Raw genomic sequence first — 15,812 nt, 5'->3', positions numbered from 1 at the left:
AGAGAGATTTAAGTATGTTCATCAAATAAATTGAACTAAATTTGGTTATGGAAACAGTGGAGATACCGATGGAAGAGTTCCCGTGTTGTCGACAAGATACAGTCTTAGTTCACTTGGTCTACCAATTACGAAGGCCTGGAGGCCTTGGTACCATGAGAAGCAGGTAATGATTCCGATTCTCGAACGGGATTTAGACCCGAATACTAAAACAAAATCGTTATCAAATAAAGCTGAGCGTGTTCGATTGGGCGCAGGTGAGCGGGTGGTACCAGGAATATGCTGGCCTAACGTTTGCAACATTTAGGGGAGCTGGGCATGCAGTGCCATGCTTCAAGCCAAGCAGTTCATTGGCGTTCTTTGCTTCGTTTCTGAATGGACAATCCCTACCTTCTTCTAAATGATTGATTTGGAAGTGGTTTTAGCTAATGTATTCGTATTAGAAGGTTTAATTAATGATGTTTTTGGATGAACAAGAGAAATTTTAGTGTATAACATAATGTTTCTACTCAATTATAAAGATACTGTTTGTTGTATGATTGCTAAAACAAACGTGGGAGCTAAAAAGAACAACTCTTTTGAGGTCTCTTTTTCTCGAGTTCTCAAACAAAGTACACCGTTTGTTTGACACCTAGTCGTTATGACTATACCTTCGAAGCTCATAACTTATTTGTTTGACACTTGATGATTCTATTGACGTGACTAAGTTAAAATATGGGTATGACTATGATACCATGTTGGGAACAACGAACCTCCACATTAGTATAATATTGTCCACTTTGAATATAAGCTATTATGGTTTTACTTTAAGGCCTCATACGAGTAGAGATAGTGTCTGATATGAACCAAGACATCAATAGTGAAATATAAATTTTATGGAAGATGTGAAGAAAATATTGTTAAAATTATCAAAAGATGTTTCAATTCATACCACATTCAATAAGATTCAAGATTTATTGTTATAAATTTTGGATGGATCATAATTTAGAGTTACGCTGTTTCATTAATGCATTTTAGGATTTTTTATTTACTTTAGATTACATTTACATAATAGTTAATTATGGTCATAAAATATGAATGTTACAACTCGGGTTTCATTTTGAGGTTATTTAAAGCCATGTTCGTTGTATTAGTGAAAGAGACTTAAAAATGTAGTAAAATGATTATTTAGCCCCGAGCTAAGTTTCATTGCAATTCTATGCAGTTTAGACTGCAAGCTTGACATCATCAATATTGTCGGTAAAGTAATTACACTTAAAAGAGTGTTCTTGTCTTAAGATATTTTATCAACAAGGTGATCTGAATTTTACTTCTCTTGTAGTGATTTCTTATCCCTCGGTATCAAAGCTTTCTTTGTGTTGATTCCTTATCATTTGACATCCGAGCTTTTCCTTTTGTTGATTCCTTATCAGTGTCTCTCACTTATATACTCATGATCTTTCTTAAAATTAGTGAATGCAAGACTTCAACAATCCTTAAGGTGATAGTCCATGTGAACCGTCTATACAAACAAAATATCACTGATTCATTCTTTGATGATGAAAAAAAAAAAAACAAATAAATAAATCTTTTTGATGCTTCTAAATATCTTTTTCTATTCTGTATCGAGTATTCTTGTTCTTCATAATATAATCTTGTTATCAACCATTCAATCACTCACTATTTCACTGACAATTGATATCAGAGATATCTTCTTAGGGGATCTGTGAGATCAAAATGGGAGGAGAATCCAATTTTTCAGCTGTTGCACCATCAGTCTTCGATGGAGACAATTATCAAATGTGAGCAGTTCGTATGGAGACTTATTTGGAGGCCTTGGATCTTTGGGAAGCAATAGAAGAGGATTACGAGGTCCCTCCTACTGTAGCACAAATCAAAGTACAGAAGGAAAAGAAGACAAGAAAATCAAAGGCAAAAGCTTGCCTATTTGGCGCTGTATCTCAAATGATCTTCATGCGAATAATGTCCCTCAAAACAGCAAAGGAAATCTGGGATTATCTCAAGCCTGAATATGAAGGAGATGAGAGGATTCGTGGAATGAAAGTCCTGAATAGGGATTTTGAGTTGCAGAAGATGAATGAGTCGGAGTCGGTGAAAGAGTACTCTGACAGACTTCTCAGCATTGCCAACATGGTGAGATTGCTTGGTTCTGTGTTAAATGATTCCAGGATCGTTGAAAAGCTGCTAGTCACTGTTCCAGAGAAGTTTGAAGCCACCATTACTACTCTGGAGAACACCAAAGACCTGTCAAAGATTTCTCTTACAAAGCTCTTGAACGCTTTACAAGAAGAAGAGAAAAGGAGGGCTATGAGGCAAGAAGGGATGATTGAAGGTGCCTTACCTGTTAAGCATCAAGAGAACAACAGGTATAAAAACAAGAAAATTTTCAAAAACCAATCGACGAATGGAGATTCATCTGCCAATTATCAAAAGACAAAAGGAGGAGGTTTCAAAAAATCCTATCCACCTTGCGGCCATTGTGAGTAGAAAGGTCATGCACCATACAAGTGTTGGAAAAGACCAGACGCCAAATGCTCCAAATGCAATCAACTTGGACATGAAGCTATGATCTGCAAAGTCAAAGGACAGGTGAAAGAAGTAGATGCACAGGTAGTTGATCAAGAAGAAGAAGATCAATTGTTTGCGCTCACTTGTTTCTCAGGCAAAGAATCAAGCGAGAGATGGTTGATTGACAGTGGGTGCACAAATCATATGACATATGACAAGGAGTTTTTTGAGGAATTAAGTGACACTGAAGTCAAGAGAGTGAGGATTGGATGGTGAACACTTGGAAGTCAAAGGAAAAGGCACAGTAGCTATAACAAGTTATGAAGGTACAAAATTTATTGCAGATGTTTTATTTGTACCTAAAATTGATCAAAATCTCTTAAGCGTTGGTCAGTTACATGATAAAGGCTATAAAGTGTTGTTTGAGAATAAGCAATGTTTGATCAAAGATGCTAGTGGCAAAGACTTGTTCAATGTCAAAATGAAATGAAAAAGCTTTGCTCTAAATCCGATGGAGATAGAGCAGATGGCCTTTATATCCAGAGCTAGTGCCACTGAGATTTGGCACAAAAGACTTGGGCACTTTTATCATCGAAGTTTGCTTCCAATGCAGTCAAAGAAGCTGGTAGAAGGACTTGCTGACATTGATGATGACATGCTTCCTTGTCGTGCTTGTAATTTTGGGAAGCAACATAGGCAACCCTTTCCTAAACAGGCATGGAGAGCCTCGGAAAAACTGCAGCTGGTTCATACTGATCTTGGTGGTCCTCAGCGAACACCATCATTAAATGGTAATCTTTATTACATTCTTTTTATTGATGATCTACAAGAATGTGTTGGATCCTCTTGCTGAAGAAAAAGTCAGAAGTTGCGGGTGTATTTTGGAAATTTAAAGCCAGAGTTGAGAATGAAAGTGCATGCTTGATTCGGACTATAAGATCAAATAATCACAAGGAGTACACTTCAGAAAATTTTAATAGGTTTTGTGAAGAGGCTGGAACTGAACATCAATTGACAGCACCGTACAATCCTCAACAGAATGACGTCAGTGAAAGGAGGAATAGGTTCATAATGAAGATGACGAGATGCATGCTTCATGAGAAGGATCTTCCAAAACGTTTTTGGGGAAAAGCAACAAATACTGTTATGTGCTTGCAAAATCGAATTTCAACAAAAGCTGTGAAAGACCTCACATCATTTGAAGTTTGGAATTGTTACAAACTTTCTTTAAGGTTCCTTAGAGTATTTTGGTGTCTTTGCTTCACTTACATTCCACAGGTCAAGCGTGATAAGCTTGAAAAAAAGGCAGAAGCTGGCATCTTTGTTGGGTATAGCACTATATCCAAAGCTTACAGAGTTTTTCAACCACACACTAGTCGTGTTATTATGAGCCAAGACTAACGAAAGTGAATCAAATTTCTAATGCACCAAACAATTTAATCTTTGGTAGCATGTTAGAAGAGTTTGAAGATGAACAACAAGATGCTTTGGTTGATGATGCACTTGTCAGAGGAGGAGCCTTCGATGATCGAGAAAAACAAAACAAGGGAGTTGGTTGATCGACCTCTAAACAGAAAGATAATTTGAGTAAGATGGGTGTTCAGGAAAAAGCTTGGAATTCACGACATCTAAACAAGGAAGAGTGTTAAAGATCACGTATTTGTTTAGATTGTTGTATTTGATTAAATCTATAGGAGTTAGATTTAGTTTGGATTTGATTTAATTTTGATTTGATTTGATTAGATTTTGTTTTGATTTGTTTACTCCAGATTTTTAGATAGATTTTCTTAATATCTTGTATTCTCTGATATATATACATCTTCTTGTGTCATTAATTAATTTAATTTCACTAATTATAAGATATAATGATATCATAAATCTCTAATATTATCATAATTACAACCTACACCTAATAAGCGGCGCAACCAATTGAAACGCTGCATTTTGCACCAGAAGATGGTTGAGAAGTGACACGTACGAGATTGTATTTTCTTCAGTTCTGGTAGTCACGCCGCCATTGTAGCTATTGATAAGATCGAGCCGGTGTGGCTTTCTGCCGCCCCAAAGGTGGCCACGTTTGGCGACTTTTGAGCTACATCTCGACAAAGGTAACTTCGAGATATTCGAACTGTTTTGATGATTAATTATCTCGTCACCTCCGCCTGATAAGGCGACAATGTCTAAGTAACAATTCCCGCTGCCTTTGTGTCCTCCGCCAACTACTGGATTCAGCTGCCTCCCCGCCGCCGCCATAGAAAGCTCCTCCATTTCGCACTCTTTGATTATTGATGCTTGTGCAGTGTTTTTCATGAAATTCGACATAAAACCCAATCATCAACCAACATCATACATAGTACAATCAAACCTCAAAAACATGAAAAAAAAAATTAAAGAAAAAAAAAACCAATTTTGTGCGGTTGTTAAATTTCAAATATCCTAAATTCACTAAGATACCAATAATATTTGTAGTTATTTTAAAAAATATCCACACATTATTAGTGTTATGACTAGTTGAATTATATTTTGGTCGACGGTTGCCTTTANGTTATTTTAAAAAATATCCACACATTATTAGTGTTATGACTAGTTGAATTATATTTTGGTCGACGGTTGCCTTTACAAACAAACACATGTTTTGTTTTCTATGGTATGTTGTTAAGGAAATTCTATGGGATCCTACATCGATTGTAGAGGGGAACGGAGCATAACTTATAAAGGTGTGGAAATCTCTCCCTAACATACACGTTCTAAAACCGTGAGGCTGACGGCAATATGTAACATGTAATGCAGAAATATAACTCTTACATAAATATCATTTATAACGTAAACTTCGAAAAATGCTTAAAACAACTTCTTCTCCGGAAAACACAGCCATGGTCTTACGTGTTTAAATAGTAAATACTGAAATTTAGAGAAAATAAAAACAAATACAAAATAGTTTAAAACAATGGAATGCAAAACAACCTCCTCTAACTTAAGACTAGGAATTTAAATATGAGTCTACCCTATGCACGTGCCACAATCTCTGCTCGCAATGTCGCCGCCCACCGTACAAGTGCGATTTGCCTTTACCTGAAAAATGATGTGGCACACGGCCTGAGTATTTCAAAGAATACTCAGTAAGTGACCCCACTATAGGGAGCCATGCAAATGCAAACACATGCAATCATGATTTAGGGAACTATCTCTAATCATCATAAGGGTGGCCTCCAGTCTCGGATAAATTGGATGTGTAGTACTTCCTTACACATGACTCACACGTGCAAGTGTGAATCCCCAGGGCGCTTGCACACCCCCTGGACCCTCTGGTCAAGCTAATCTGTAGCGGCGTCCGGAGGTCAGCGGAATCCTATAGTATCATGTGCCTCATGAACACCCTCATGTGTGCGCATTTGCGCTCGTGCACATTCGCACTCATCATCGCATTGTGCGCGTCCGCACTCATCATCTCTAGGGGAAGTAGGCCTATGCTTATGAACATACATATGCATGAGGTCCCTCTAAATCCATCATAACGTCTCTTCTGACACAACTCTCTAGTCTCATCTCTTTGTTACTCTAGGTAACACATACTCGTAGATATTTATATTAATATTGTTATCATGCTCTTAGGGTTGTGTCCTATGTCGATCTAACGACATGATGCAATATGACACTCATCATCATATAGCATGCTCAATATGGAAAACATCTTCATATTAAGGTAAACGTCACGCAATCATCATACTGGTCATATTGTCATAAAGTGCATCAAGCATACCAAGTACGTCATTCATATAACATCATCACATCATCATACAACAACAACACATCATCATCTAACGTCATCACATCATCACACAACATGAAGCATAAATGACACGTGCAAGGGCCACTGGGCACGTGTCGTCATACATAAGATAAGTCCTTCGCCCGAGCCGATAGTAAGATCACTTACCTAATTAGCTTAAGTTGTTGTCACAAATTTATCCTTAATAAAAGTTTGATTATATCTTTTGAAATCAAGTCAACCTAGGTAAGTTTATGACATCAGCTTCAAGTTCGAACTTCTATAAAATTATTTCTCTAATTTACATTGACTCATGTGATAAACAACATGGAAACATAAAATTTTAAATGTTTATTTATGTTAGTTATAATTTCATTTTCATGCCATCTATTTATTTACCATATATTTTTCTTTACATCTATAAACACAAATATAATCAATTCCATATCTCCCATTATTTTACTACTCTATATTTCATCTGTTTTTTCACAAATCTTCAATATCTTTGTTAAACTTTTACTTTTCCTCTGTGTATTTATCCTTCTAAATTTTTTTTCACCAAATCTTCCATATTTCTCTGTATTTACTTTCTATCTTCCATCTTTTTCTCTCTGTTATGTATTTACTTTCTTTTTTCTTTTAATTCTATTTACAAATATTGGCCTCATTGATTCTAGTTATGTCTATCACCTAAAATGCTAATTAAAATCTAAATAAGCAATAGATTTGATTCCGAATAATTAAATAAAGGAAAAATTGGATTCGGACCTTATTTCTTGTAACACGATTGGATATATCAAAAGGAGATGTGAAAAATGACTTACCTTAATAACAAAGCAAAATCTCTCTCCAATAAAATCTCAAAAATCTGTCCCTCCAATTAAATCTACAATATCTGTCTCTCAAATTAAACCTCTAATCTGTCTCTTCCAATTAAATCTCCATCACTCCCCGTAAATCTTGTTGTTGGTTTTTTTTTTTTTTTTAATTGTGGCAGGAACAACCTAGGCATCCTATATTGAATTTTGACGGAGGAGTTGGTTGAGGAAAGATAGTTGGAAGAGGAAGGAGGAGCGAGCAGTGGAGGGAAAATTATTATTTTAATTGTTTAATTATTAATTATCATCATTATTTTGTTTTGTACGGTTGTTACGAGATAAATATAGTAAATTACAAATAATACAATAATGAAAGGAAGAATAATAAATGAATATAATATAAATATAGAAAATCACAAATAATATGGTAATAATAAATGAATATAGTATATTTGTCTTTAATAAAATGACAAATATGATATGCTAAGTCAAATATTAACTATCCTTAACAGGCCACAATAGCTTTATCAGTTCCCGCTACCTTCCAATACCCAGAAATCGCCGCCCTATTCGGCCTCGTCCTGTTCGGATATTTTCGCTCTCTCGGAGTAAAACATATCATTTTTACTTTCCAAACACCGCCTCGCCTATATGTTAAGAATGAGAAACATAAGCGGGATCGAAAGCCTGATTTTCATTAATGTTCACAACGTTTAAGTAAGCTATCAACTAACTTATTTAATATACTACTAACTAAATCAGGGAAAAATTCTAACTCATTGCGGTCATATAAAATATATTTTAACCCACATACCCCATTTCATTATAACCTCAAATAAAGTTAAGAAAAAACGATAAAGTTCATTACATGGAAGCTCCCATGAACCGAACTAGTACAACTCGAGCTCCGCAATGATCGGAGCTGGAAGAGGTGAAGAACAAAACCTTTTTTTTGTGGGTGTTTGTGTGTGGAGATTTCTAGAGGGTTTTGATTTGTTTTGGGTATCATGCTTCCCTTGTGGAAGTGTTCACATGTGAAACCAAAAACAAATTATTTATATCAAGGCATATGGCATGCTTCACAATCGCATACTAAAACCTCTTATTATGAACTTCGATCGAGCATGTTATTCACGAGTTAGGTGCCTCGGATTTGAGGTTAAGAAATCGAGTTTATGTTTAATTTGTAAATTTGATTGATTCGTATTAATTATAAGTTCATCCATTTCATGAATGGTATAAATACAATTACTCTTTAATCCCACTAATGTTTAATGTGCTTCGGATTTGAGGAGATTTGAACATACATCAGTTTTTCGTCACAATTATATGTTATGACTAGTTGAATTATATTTAGGTCGACGGTTGCCTTTACAGACAAGCACATGTTTTGTTTTCTATGGTATGTTGTTAAGGAAATTCTGTGGGATCCTAACTCGGTTGTAAAGGGGAACGAAGCATAACTTATAAACGTGTGGAAATATCTCCCTAACATACACGTTCTAAAACCGTGAGGCTGACAGCGACATTTAACATGTAAAATATATGCTAGCGGCAGACTTGAGCTATTACAAATAATATTAGAGCCAGACAGTAGGTGGTGTGTTAGCGAGGACGCTGGAACCCTAAGGAGGTGAATTGTGAGATCCCACATCGGTTGGAGAGGGGAACAAAGCATTCCTTACAAGGTAAAACCATGAGCTGACGACGAAACGTAACATGTACAATATCTGCTAGCGGTGGGCTTGAGCTATTACAAATGGTATTAAAGCCAGACACGGAACGATCAGTGAGGATGCTGACTCAAAAATGAGTGAATTCTGAGATCTCACGTCAATAGGAGAGGGGAACGTAACATTCCTTATAAAAATTTTCAAGAACGGTGAGACTGACGACAATACAACATAAGTAACATGTCAAAACGGACAATATTTACGGTTACAAATTCATAGGAGGTTACTCAAACATAAATTACAACAAAAAAAACTTAATTTTCCCAAGCATCCTTAAGAACAACCAAACCAAACCAAATTGTTAGAAAAGATTATCCCAATTGAAACAAAAGAAAACTAATTTGAAAACAGCTGAAGAACTGATTCTAAATTGTTGTAAAAAATTTGAAGAACATGTAAAGATCAAACAACCCATCTAAAAGAAAGGTTGAAATAAGATCCCAAAGCCAAACCAAAAATGCAAATTAGGAAAGAAAAAACAAGACCCAGCATCAAATGAACACAGTTTTGGCACGTGGAAGACAGCATATCCCTCTCTCTCTCTCTCTCTCTCTCTCTCTCTCTCATTCATTTCAGAAGATTGGAGTGTATAAATGGTGAAGTGGGTGTGTTTCCAATGCTTCATAAACACTTCTCCTTAACATATTATTTACCATTATGAAGGTTTCAATAATGGGCACGGTTTTTGTGGTCTGTGCTCTGCTTGTGCCGCCTGCGTTGGGATTGCCTAAAACACAATGCCCTTTACACACTCATCACTCCCGACAAGACGACCTCGTCACTAACTTGCCCGGCCAACCCCTCGTCGGATTCCGCCATTTCGCCGGCTATGTCACCGTCCACGAGCCCCATGGCAGGGCATTGTTTTACTGGTTCTATGAAGCCGCCTCTCACCCTGACCAAAAACCCTTGGTTCTTTGGCTCAATGGAGGTAATCAATCATTTCATCCTACCATTTTCAATGTTGTTCTGAGGTGAGGTGACAAAAGATTCTCGTTTATTTGGTTGGGTTTCAGGTCCTGGGTGCTCCTCTGTGGGTTATGGAGCAACACAAGAGATTGGTCCTTTCATAGTGGACAATGATGCAAATGGACTCAAATTAAATGACTATTCTTGGAATAAAGGTATTTCAAATAAAAACATTATCAATCTCTATCCAAATCTTCCAAATTTTTTTCAAAAAATTTAAGAAAAGAATACACTTTAATCATCATGATGATATGATGCAGAGGCCAATATGTTGTTCTTGGAATCTCCTGTTGGTGTCGGCTTTTCTTACACAAATACAACTACCGATTACCACAATTTGGGCGACGAATTTACAGGTAATGGGTGTTTGGGGAATGACCATAGATTTATAAATAAGAAATACATCTCCACTGGTACGAAGTCTTTTGGGGTAGCCCAAAGCAAACCCACCAGAGCTTATACTCGAAGTGGACAATATCATACCATTGTGGAGGTTTGTGATTCCTAATTGTATCAGAGTCATGCCCTTAACTTAGTCATGTCAATAAAATCCTCAAGTGTCAAACAAAGAAGTTACTAGCCTCAAAAGTGTGGTAAACAATGACTCAAGTGTCGAACAAAGGGTGTACTTTGTTCGAAGGCTCCAGAGAAAGGAGTTGAGTCTCAGTTAAGAGGAGGTTGTTCGAGGGCTACATTGACCTTAGGGGAGACTCTATAGTGTACTTGATTCGAGGCGGGGATTGTTAGGAGGGAGTCCCACATTTGCTAATTAAGAGGACGATCATGGGCTAATAAGTAAGAAATACATCTTCATTGGTACGAGGCTTTCTGGGGAAGCCCAAAGCAAAGCCACGAGAGCTTATACTCAAAGTGGACAATATCATACCATTGTGGAGAGTCGTGGTTTCTAACTTTTGAGTATTACAATAAAAAGATTCTTCCTTTCACAATATAACATGATTTTATGTGATGTTTTTGGACAGCAAACGATGCTTATACCTTTCTACAAAACTGGTTCCTCAAGTTTCCATCCTACAAAAACCATACATTTTACATCGCAGGAGAAAGCTATGCAGGTTTTCATCGATTTCCCACCGATAATCACTTGATTTCATGTCGTGTTTTTTATTAATCACATCAACTGTCTTGTAAACAAAAAAAACAGGCAAATATGTTCCCGAGCTGGCTGAGCTCATCTATGATAGGAATAAAGATTCCTCCTTTCACATCGATTTGCATGGGGTTTTGGTATGTTCATTGTATATATAATTCCACTAAATCTTTGAATTGTAGTTCATATTTTATAATGATTTTTTATCGATTCCCCACAGTTGGGAAACCCTGAAACTTCTGATGGCGATGATTGGCGAGGGATGGTGGATTATGCATGGAGCCATGCAGTTATTTCGGATGAAACTCATAAAATTATAAGAGAAAGCTGTGATTTTAATAGCAATGATACTTGGAGTAATAATAATTGTAGTGGTGGTGTCGATGAAATGCTTAGACAATACAAAGAAATTGATATCTATAGTCTTTATACGCCTCTTTGCATGGCCAATTCTTCATCTGCTGATGGCAATCTCATGCAAGCGCTTATGATCAAGCGTTCCAATACCATGGTAGTCGAGAAATTTCTTGTTTTTAGTCCATATAAAGTGGATGATATCATGTAATTAACGTGTTTTTGTTTGATGAAACAGATGCCGAGAATGATGGGTGGATATGATCCGTGCCTTGATGGTTATGCGAAAACGTTTTATAATAGACCCGATGTGCAAGAAGCCCTCCATGTGAGTGATGGGCATCAGCTAAAAAATTGGAGCATTTGCAAGTATGTAATTCCTTTTTTTTTTTTTTCGGGTCGAAAAAACAATTTGAATTCCGGGTTAAATTACACATACTACCCCTAAATTTCTAAGTTTCAATTCTTCTGCCCTTAAATTTTGAAAAGTTTCATTTTTGAACTATGAACATTGACGTGAGCTAATATGTATAAATTAGAAAGCATATGTGGTATTATTTACGACTATATGGAAGATAAGATGGTTGTTATCATCTAAAAAGAGATTTCGATAATTGTGAGATCCCACATCAGTTGGAGAGGGAAACGAAGCACTCGTTACAAGAGTGTGGAAACCTTTCCCTAACATACGCGTTTTAAAATTATGAGGCTAACGATAATACGTAACGAGTCAAAACAGATAATATCTGCTAATGGTGGGGCTTGGACCGTTACAAATGGTATCAGAGTAAGACATCGGGCGGTGTGCCAGCGAGTACGTTGGGCCCCCAAGAGGGTGGATTGTGAGATCCCACATCAGTTGAAGAGGGTAACGAAGCACTCTTTACAAGGGTGTGGAAACGTCTCCCTAACAAACATGTTTTAAAACCTCGAGGCTGATGGCGATACGTAAATAATCTAAACAAACCAATTTTGACCCGTGAACTACCACATCCATTTACGTAACAGTGTTGTAAATGATGTCATTGTAAGTCTTTCTACTTTAACTATAGTGTCAAAATTTCATTTTATTTTAACGAAAGAACTTTTTCTAGCATATCTTTCGAAATAAAATATAAAATTTATAGAAAAAGAACGAAACTTTTTGAAGTTCGTGACATCGACCCATTCGGGTTAATCTTTTGACGTGCACTGACATTGATGAGATTGAAAAACAGCACCACCATGTTCGAAAACTGGTCAGACTCAAAGCCTTCGATGATTCCTATATACAAGAAGCTAATTGCAGCTGGGCTTAGGGTATGGATCTACAGGTAATTAAAACACCTTAAACACATTTCTACCTTACTTAACTAATATCTAATTTGAATCAGAGAGATTTAAGTATGTTCATCAAATAAATTGAACTAAATTTGGTTATGGAAACAGTGGAGATACCGATGGAAGAGTTCCCGTGTTGTCGACAAGATACAGTCTTAGTTCACTCGGTCTACCAATTACGAAGGCATGGAGGCCTTGGTACCATGAGAAGCAGGTAATGATTCCGATTCTCGAACGGGATTTAAACCCGAAAACTGAAACAAAATCGTTATCAAATAAAGTTGAGCGTGTTCGATTGGGTGCAGGTGAGCGGGTGGTACCAGGAATATGCTGGCCTAACGTTTGCAACATTTAGGGGAGCTGGGCATGCAGTGCCATCCTTCGAGCCAAGCAGTTCATTGGCGTTCTTTGCTTCGTTTCTGAATGGACAAACCCTACCTTCTTCTAAATGATTGATTTGGAAGTGGTTTTAGCTAATGTATTTGTATTAGAAGATTTAATTAATGATGTTTTTGGATGAACAAGAGAAATTTTAGTGTATAACATAATGTTTCTACTCAATTATAAAGATGGGAGCTAAACAAAGTACATCGTTTGTTTGACACCTGGTCGCTATGATGTGTATACCTTCAAAGCTCATAACTTCTTTGTTTGACACTTACGATTCTATTGACGTGACTAAGTTAAGATATGGGTATGACTATGATACCATGTTGGGAATAACGAACCTCCACATTAGTATGATATTGTCCACTTTGAATATAAGCTATTATAGTTTTGCTTTAAGGCCTCATACGAGTAGAGATAGTGTCTGATATGAACCAAGACATCAATAGTAAAATATAAATTTTATGGAAGATGTGAAGAAAATATTGTTAAAATTATCAAAAGATGTTTCAATTCATGCCACATTCAAGAAGATTCAAGATTTATTGTTATAAATTTTGGATGGATCATAATTTAGAGTTACGATGTTTCATTAATGCATTTTAGGATTTTTTATTTACTTTAGATTACATTTACATAATAGTTAATTATGGTCATAAAGTATGAATGTTACAACTCGGGTTTCATTTTGAGGTTATTTAAAGCCATGTTCGTTGTATTAGTGAAAGAGACTTAAAAATGTAGTAAAATGATTATTTAGCCCCGAGCTAAGTTTCATTGCAATTCTATGCAGTTTAGACTGCAAGCTTGACATCATCAATATTGTCGGTAAAGTAATTACACTTAAAAGAGTGTTCTTGTCTTAAGATATTTTATCAACAAGGTGATCTGAATTTTACTTCTCTTGTAGTGATTTCTTATCCCTCGGTATCAAAGCTTTCTTTGTGTTGATTCCTTATCATTTGACATCCGAGCTTTTCCTTTTGTTGATTCCTTATCAGTGTCTCTCACTTATATACTCATGATCTTTCTTAAAATTAGTGAATGCAAGACTTCAACAATCCTTAAGGTGATAGTCCATGTGAACCGTCTATACAAACAAAATATCACTGATTCATTCTTTGATGATGAAAAAAAAAAAAAAAAATAAATAAATCTTTTTGATGCTTGTAAATATCTTTTTGTATTCTGTATCGAGTATTCTTGTTCTTCATAATATAATCTTGTTATCAACCATTCAATCACTCACTATTTCACTGACAATTGATATCAGAGATATCTTCTTAGGGGATCTGTGAGATCAAAATGGGAGGAGAATCCAATTTTTCAGCTGTTGCACCATCAGTCTTCGATGGAGACAATTATCAAATGTGAGCAGTTCGTATGGAGACTTATTTGGAGGCCTTGGATCTTTGGGAAGCAATAGAAGAGGATTACGAGGTCCCTCCTACTGCAGCACAAATCAAAGTACAGAAGGAAAAGAAGACAAGAAAATCAAAGGCAAAAGCTTGCCTATTTGGCGCTGTATCTCAAATGATCTTCATGCGAATAATGTCCCTCAAAACAGCAAAGGAAATCTGGGATTATCTCAAGCCTGAATATGAAGGAGATGAGAGGATTCGTGGAATGAAAGTCTTGAATTTGATTAGGGATTTTGAGTTGCACAAGATGAATGAGTCGGAGTCGGTGAAAGAGTACTCTGACAGACTTCTCAGCATTGCCAACAAGGTGAGATTGCTTGGTTCTGTGTTAAATGATTCCAGGATCGTTGAAAAGCTGCTAGTCACTGTTCCAGAGAAGTTTGAAGCCACCATTACTACTCTGGAGAACACCAAAGACCTGTCAAAGATTTCTCTTACAGAGCTCTTGAACGCTTTACAAGCAGAAGAGCAAAGGAGGGCTATGAGGCAAGAAGGGATGATTGAAGGTGCCTTACCTGTTAAGCATCAAGAGAACAACAGGTATAAAAACAAGAAAAATTTCAAAAACCAATCGACGAATGGAGATTCATCTACCAATTATCAAAAGACAAAAGGAGGAGGTTTCAAAAAATCCTATCCACCTTGCGGCCATTGTGAGTAGAAAGGTCATGCACCATACAAGTGTTGGAAAAGACCAGACGCCAAATGCTCCAAATGCAATCAACTTGGACATGAAGCTATGATCTGCAAAGTCAAAGGACAGGTGAAAGAAGTAGATGCACAGGTAGTTGATCAAGAAGAAGAAGATCAATTGTTTGCGCTCACTTGTTCCTCAGGCAAAGAATCAAGCGAGAGATGGTTGATTGACAGTGGGTGCACAAATCATATGACATATGACAAGGAGTTTTTTGAGGAATTAAGTGACACTGAAGTCAAGAGAGTGAGGATTGGATGGTGAACACTTGGAAGTCAAAGGAAAAGGCACAGTAGCTATAACAAGTTATGAAGGTACAAAATTTATTGCAGATGTTTTATTTGTACCTAAAATTGATCAAAATCTCTTAAGCGTTGGTCAGTTACATGATAAAGGCTATAAAGTGTTGTTTGAGAATAAGCAATGTTTGATCAAAGATGCTAGTGGCAAAGACTTGTTCAATGTCAAAATGAAATGAAAAAGCTTTGCTCTAAATCCGATGGAGATAGAGCAGATGGCCTTTATATCCAGAGCTAGTGCCACTGAGATTTGGCACAAAAGACTTGGGCACTTTTATCATCGAAGTTTGCTTCCAATGCAGTCAAAGAAGCTGGTAGAAGGACTTGCTGACATTGATGATGACATGCTTCCTTGTCGTGCTTGTAATTTTGGGAAGCAACATAGGCAACCCTTTCCTAAACAGGCATGGAGAGCCTCGGAAAAACTGCAGC

The 15,812-nt window shown here is 36.6% G+C and overlaps 1 protein-coding gene and 1 long non-coding RNA gene across 2 annotated transcripts; both read left to right on the top strand.

Annotated features, from left to right (window-relative positions):
* Window positions 1-59: 59 nt before the first annotated feature.
* LOC111785243 lies at window positions 60-533 on the top strand. The gene is made up of 2 exons (XR_002813641.1): window positions 60-163; window positions 255-533. It is a non-coding gene; the product is annotated as an uncharacterized LOC111785243 (long non-coding RNA).
* An 8,933-nt stretch (window positions 534-9,466) lies between these two features.
* Window positions 9,467-13,031, top strand: LOC111785242 (serine carboxypeptidase-like 31). The gene is made up of 10 exons (XM_023665653.1): window positions 9,467-9,756; window positions 9,842-9,949; window positions 10,055-10,150; window positions 10,778-10,870; window positions 10,960-11,042; window positions 11,126-11,416; window positions 11,498-11,628; window positions 12,477-12,572; window positions 12,688-12,793; window positions 12,885-13,031. Exons 1-10 carry the CDS (start codon window positions 9,483-9,485, stop codon window positions 13,029-13,031), a joined length of 1,425 nt encoding a protein of 474 aa, XP_023521421.1. The 5' UTR covers window positions 9,467-9,482.
* Window positions 13,032-15,812: the final 2,781 nt, after the last annotated feature.

This window comes from Cucurbita pepo, unplaced genomic scaffold (genome assembly GCF_002806865.2).
Source record: "Cucurbita pepo subsp. pepo cultivar mu-cu-16 unplaced genomic scaffold, ASM280686v2 Cp4.1_scaffold000414, whole genome shotgun sequence".
Lineage (NCBI taxonomy): Eukaryota > Viridiplantae > Streptophyta > Magnoliopsida > Cucurbitales > Cucurbitaceae > Cucurbita > Cucurbita pepo.
This window is presented reverse-complemented; position numbering and strand designations above follow the sequence as displayed.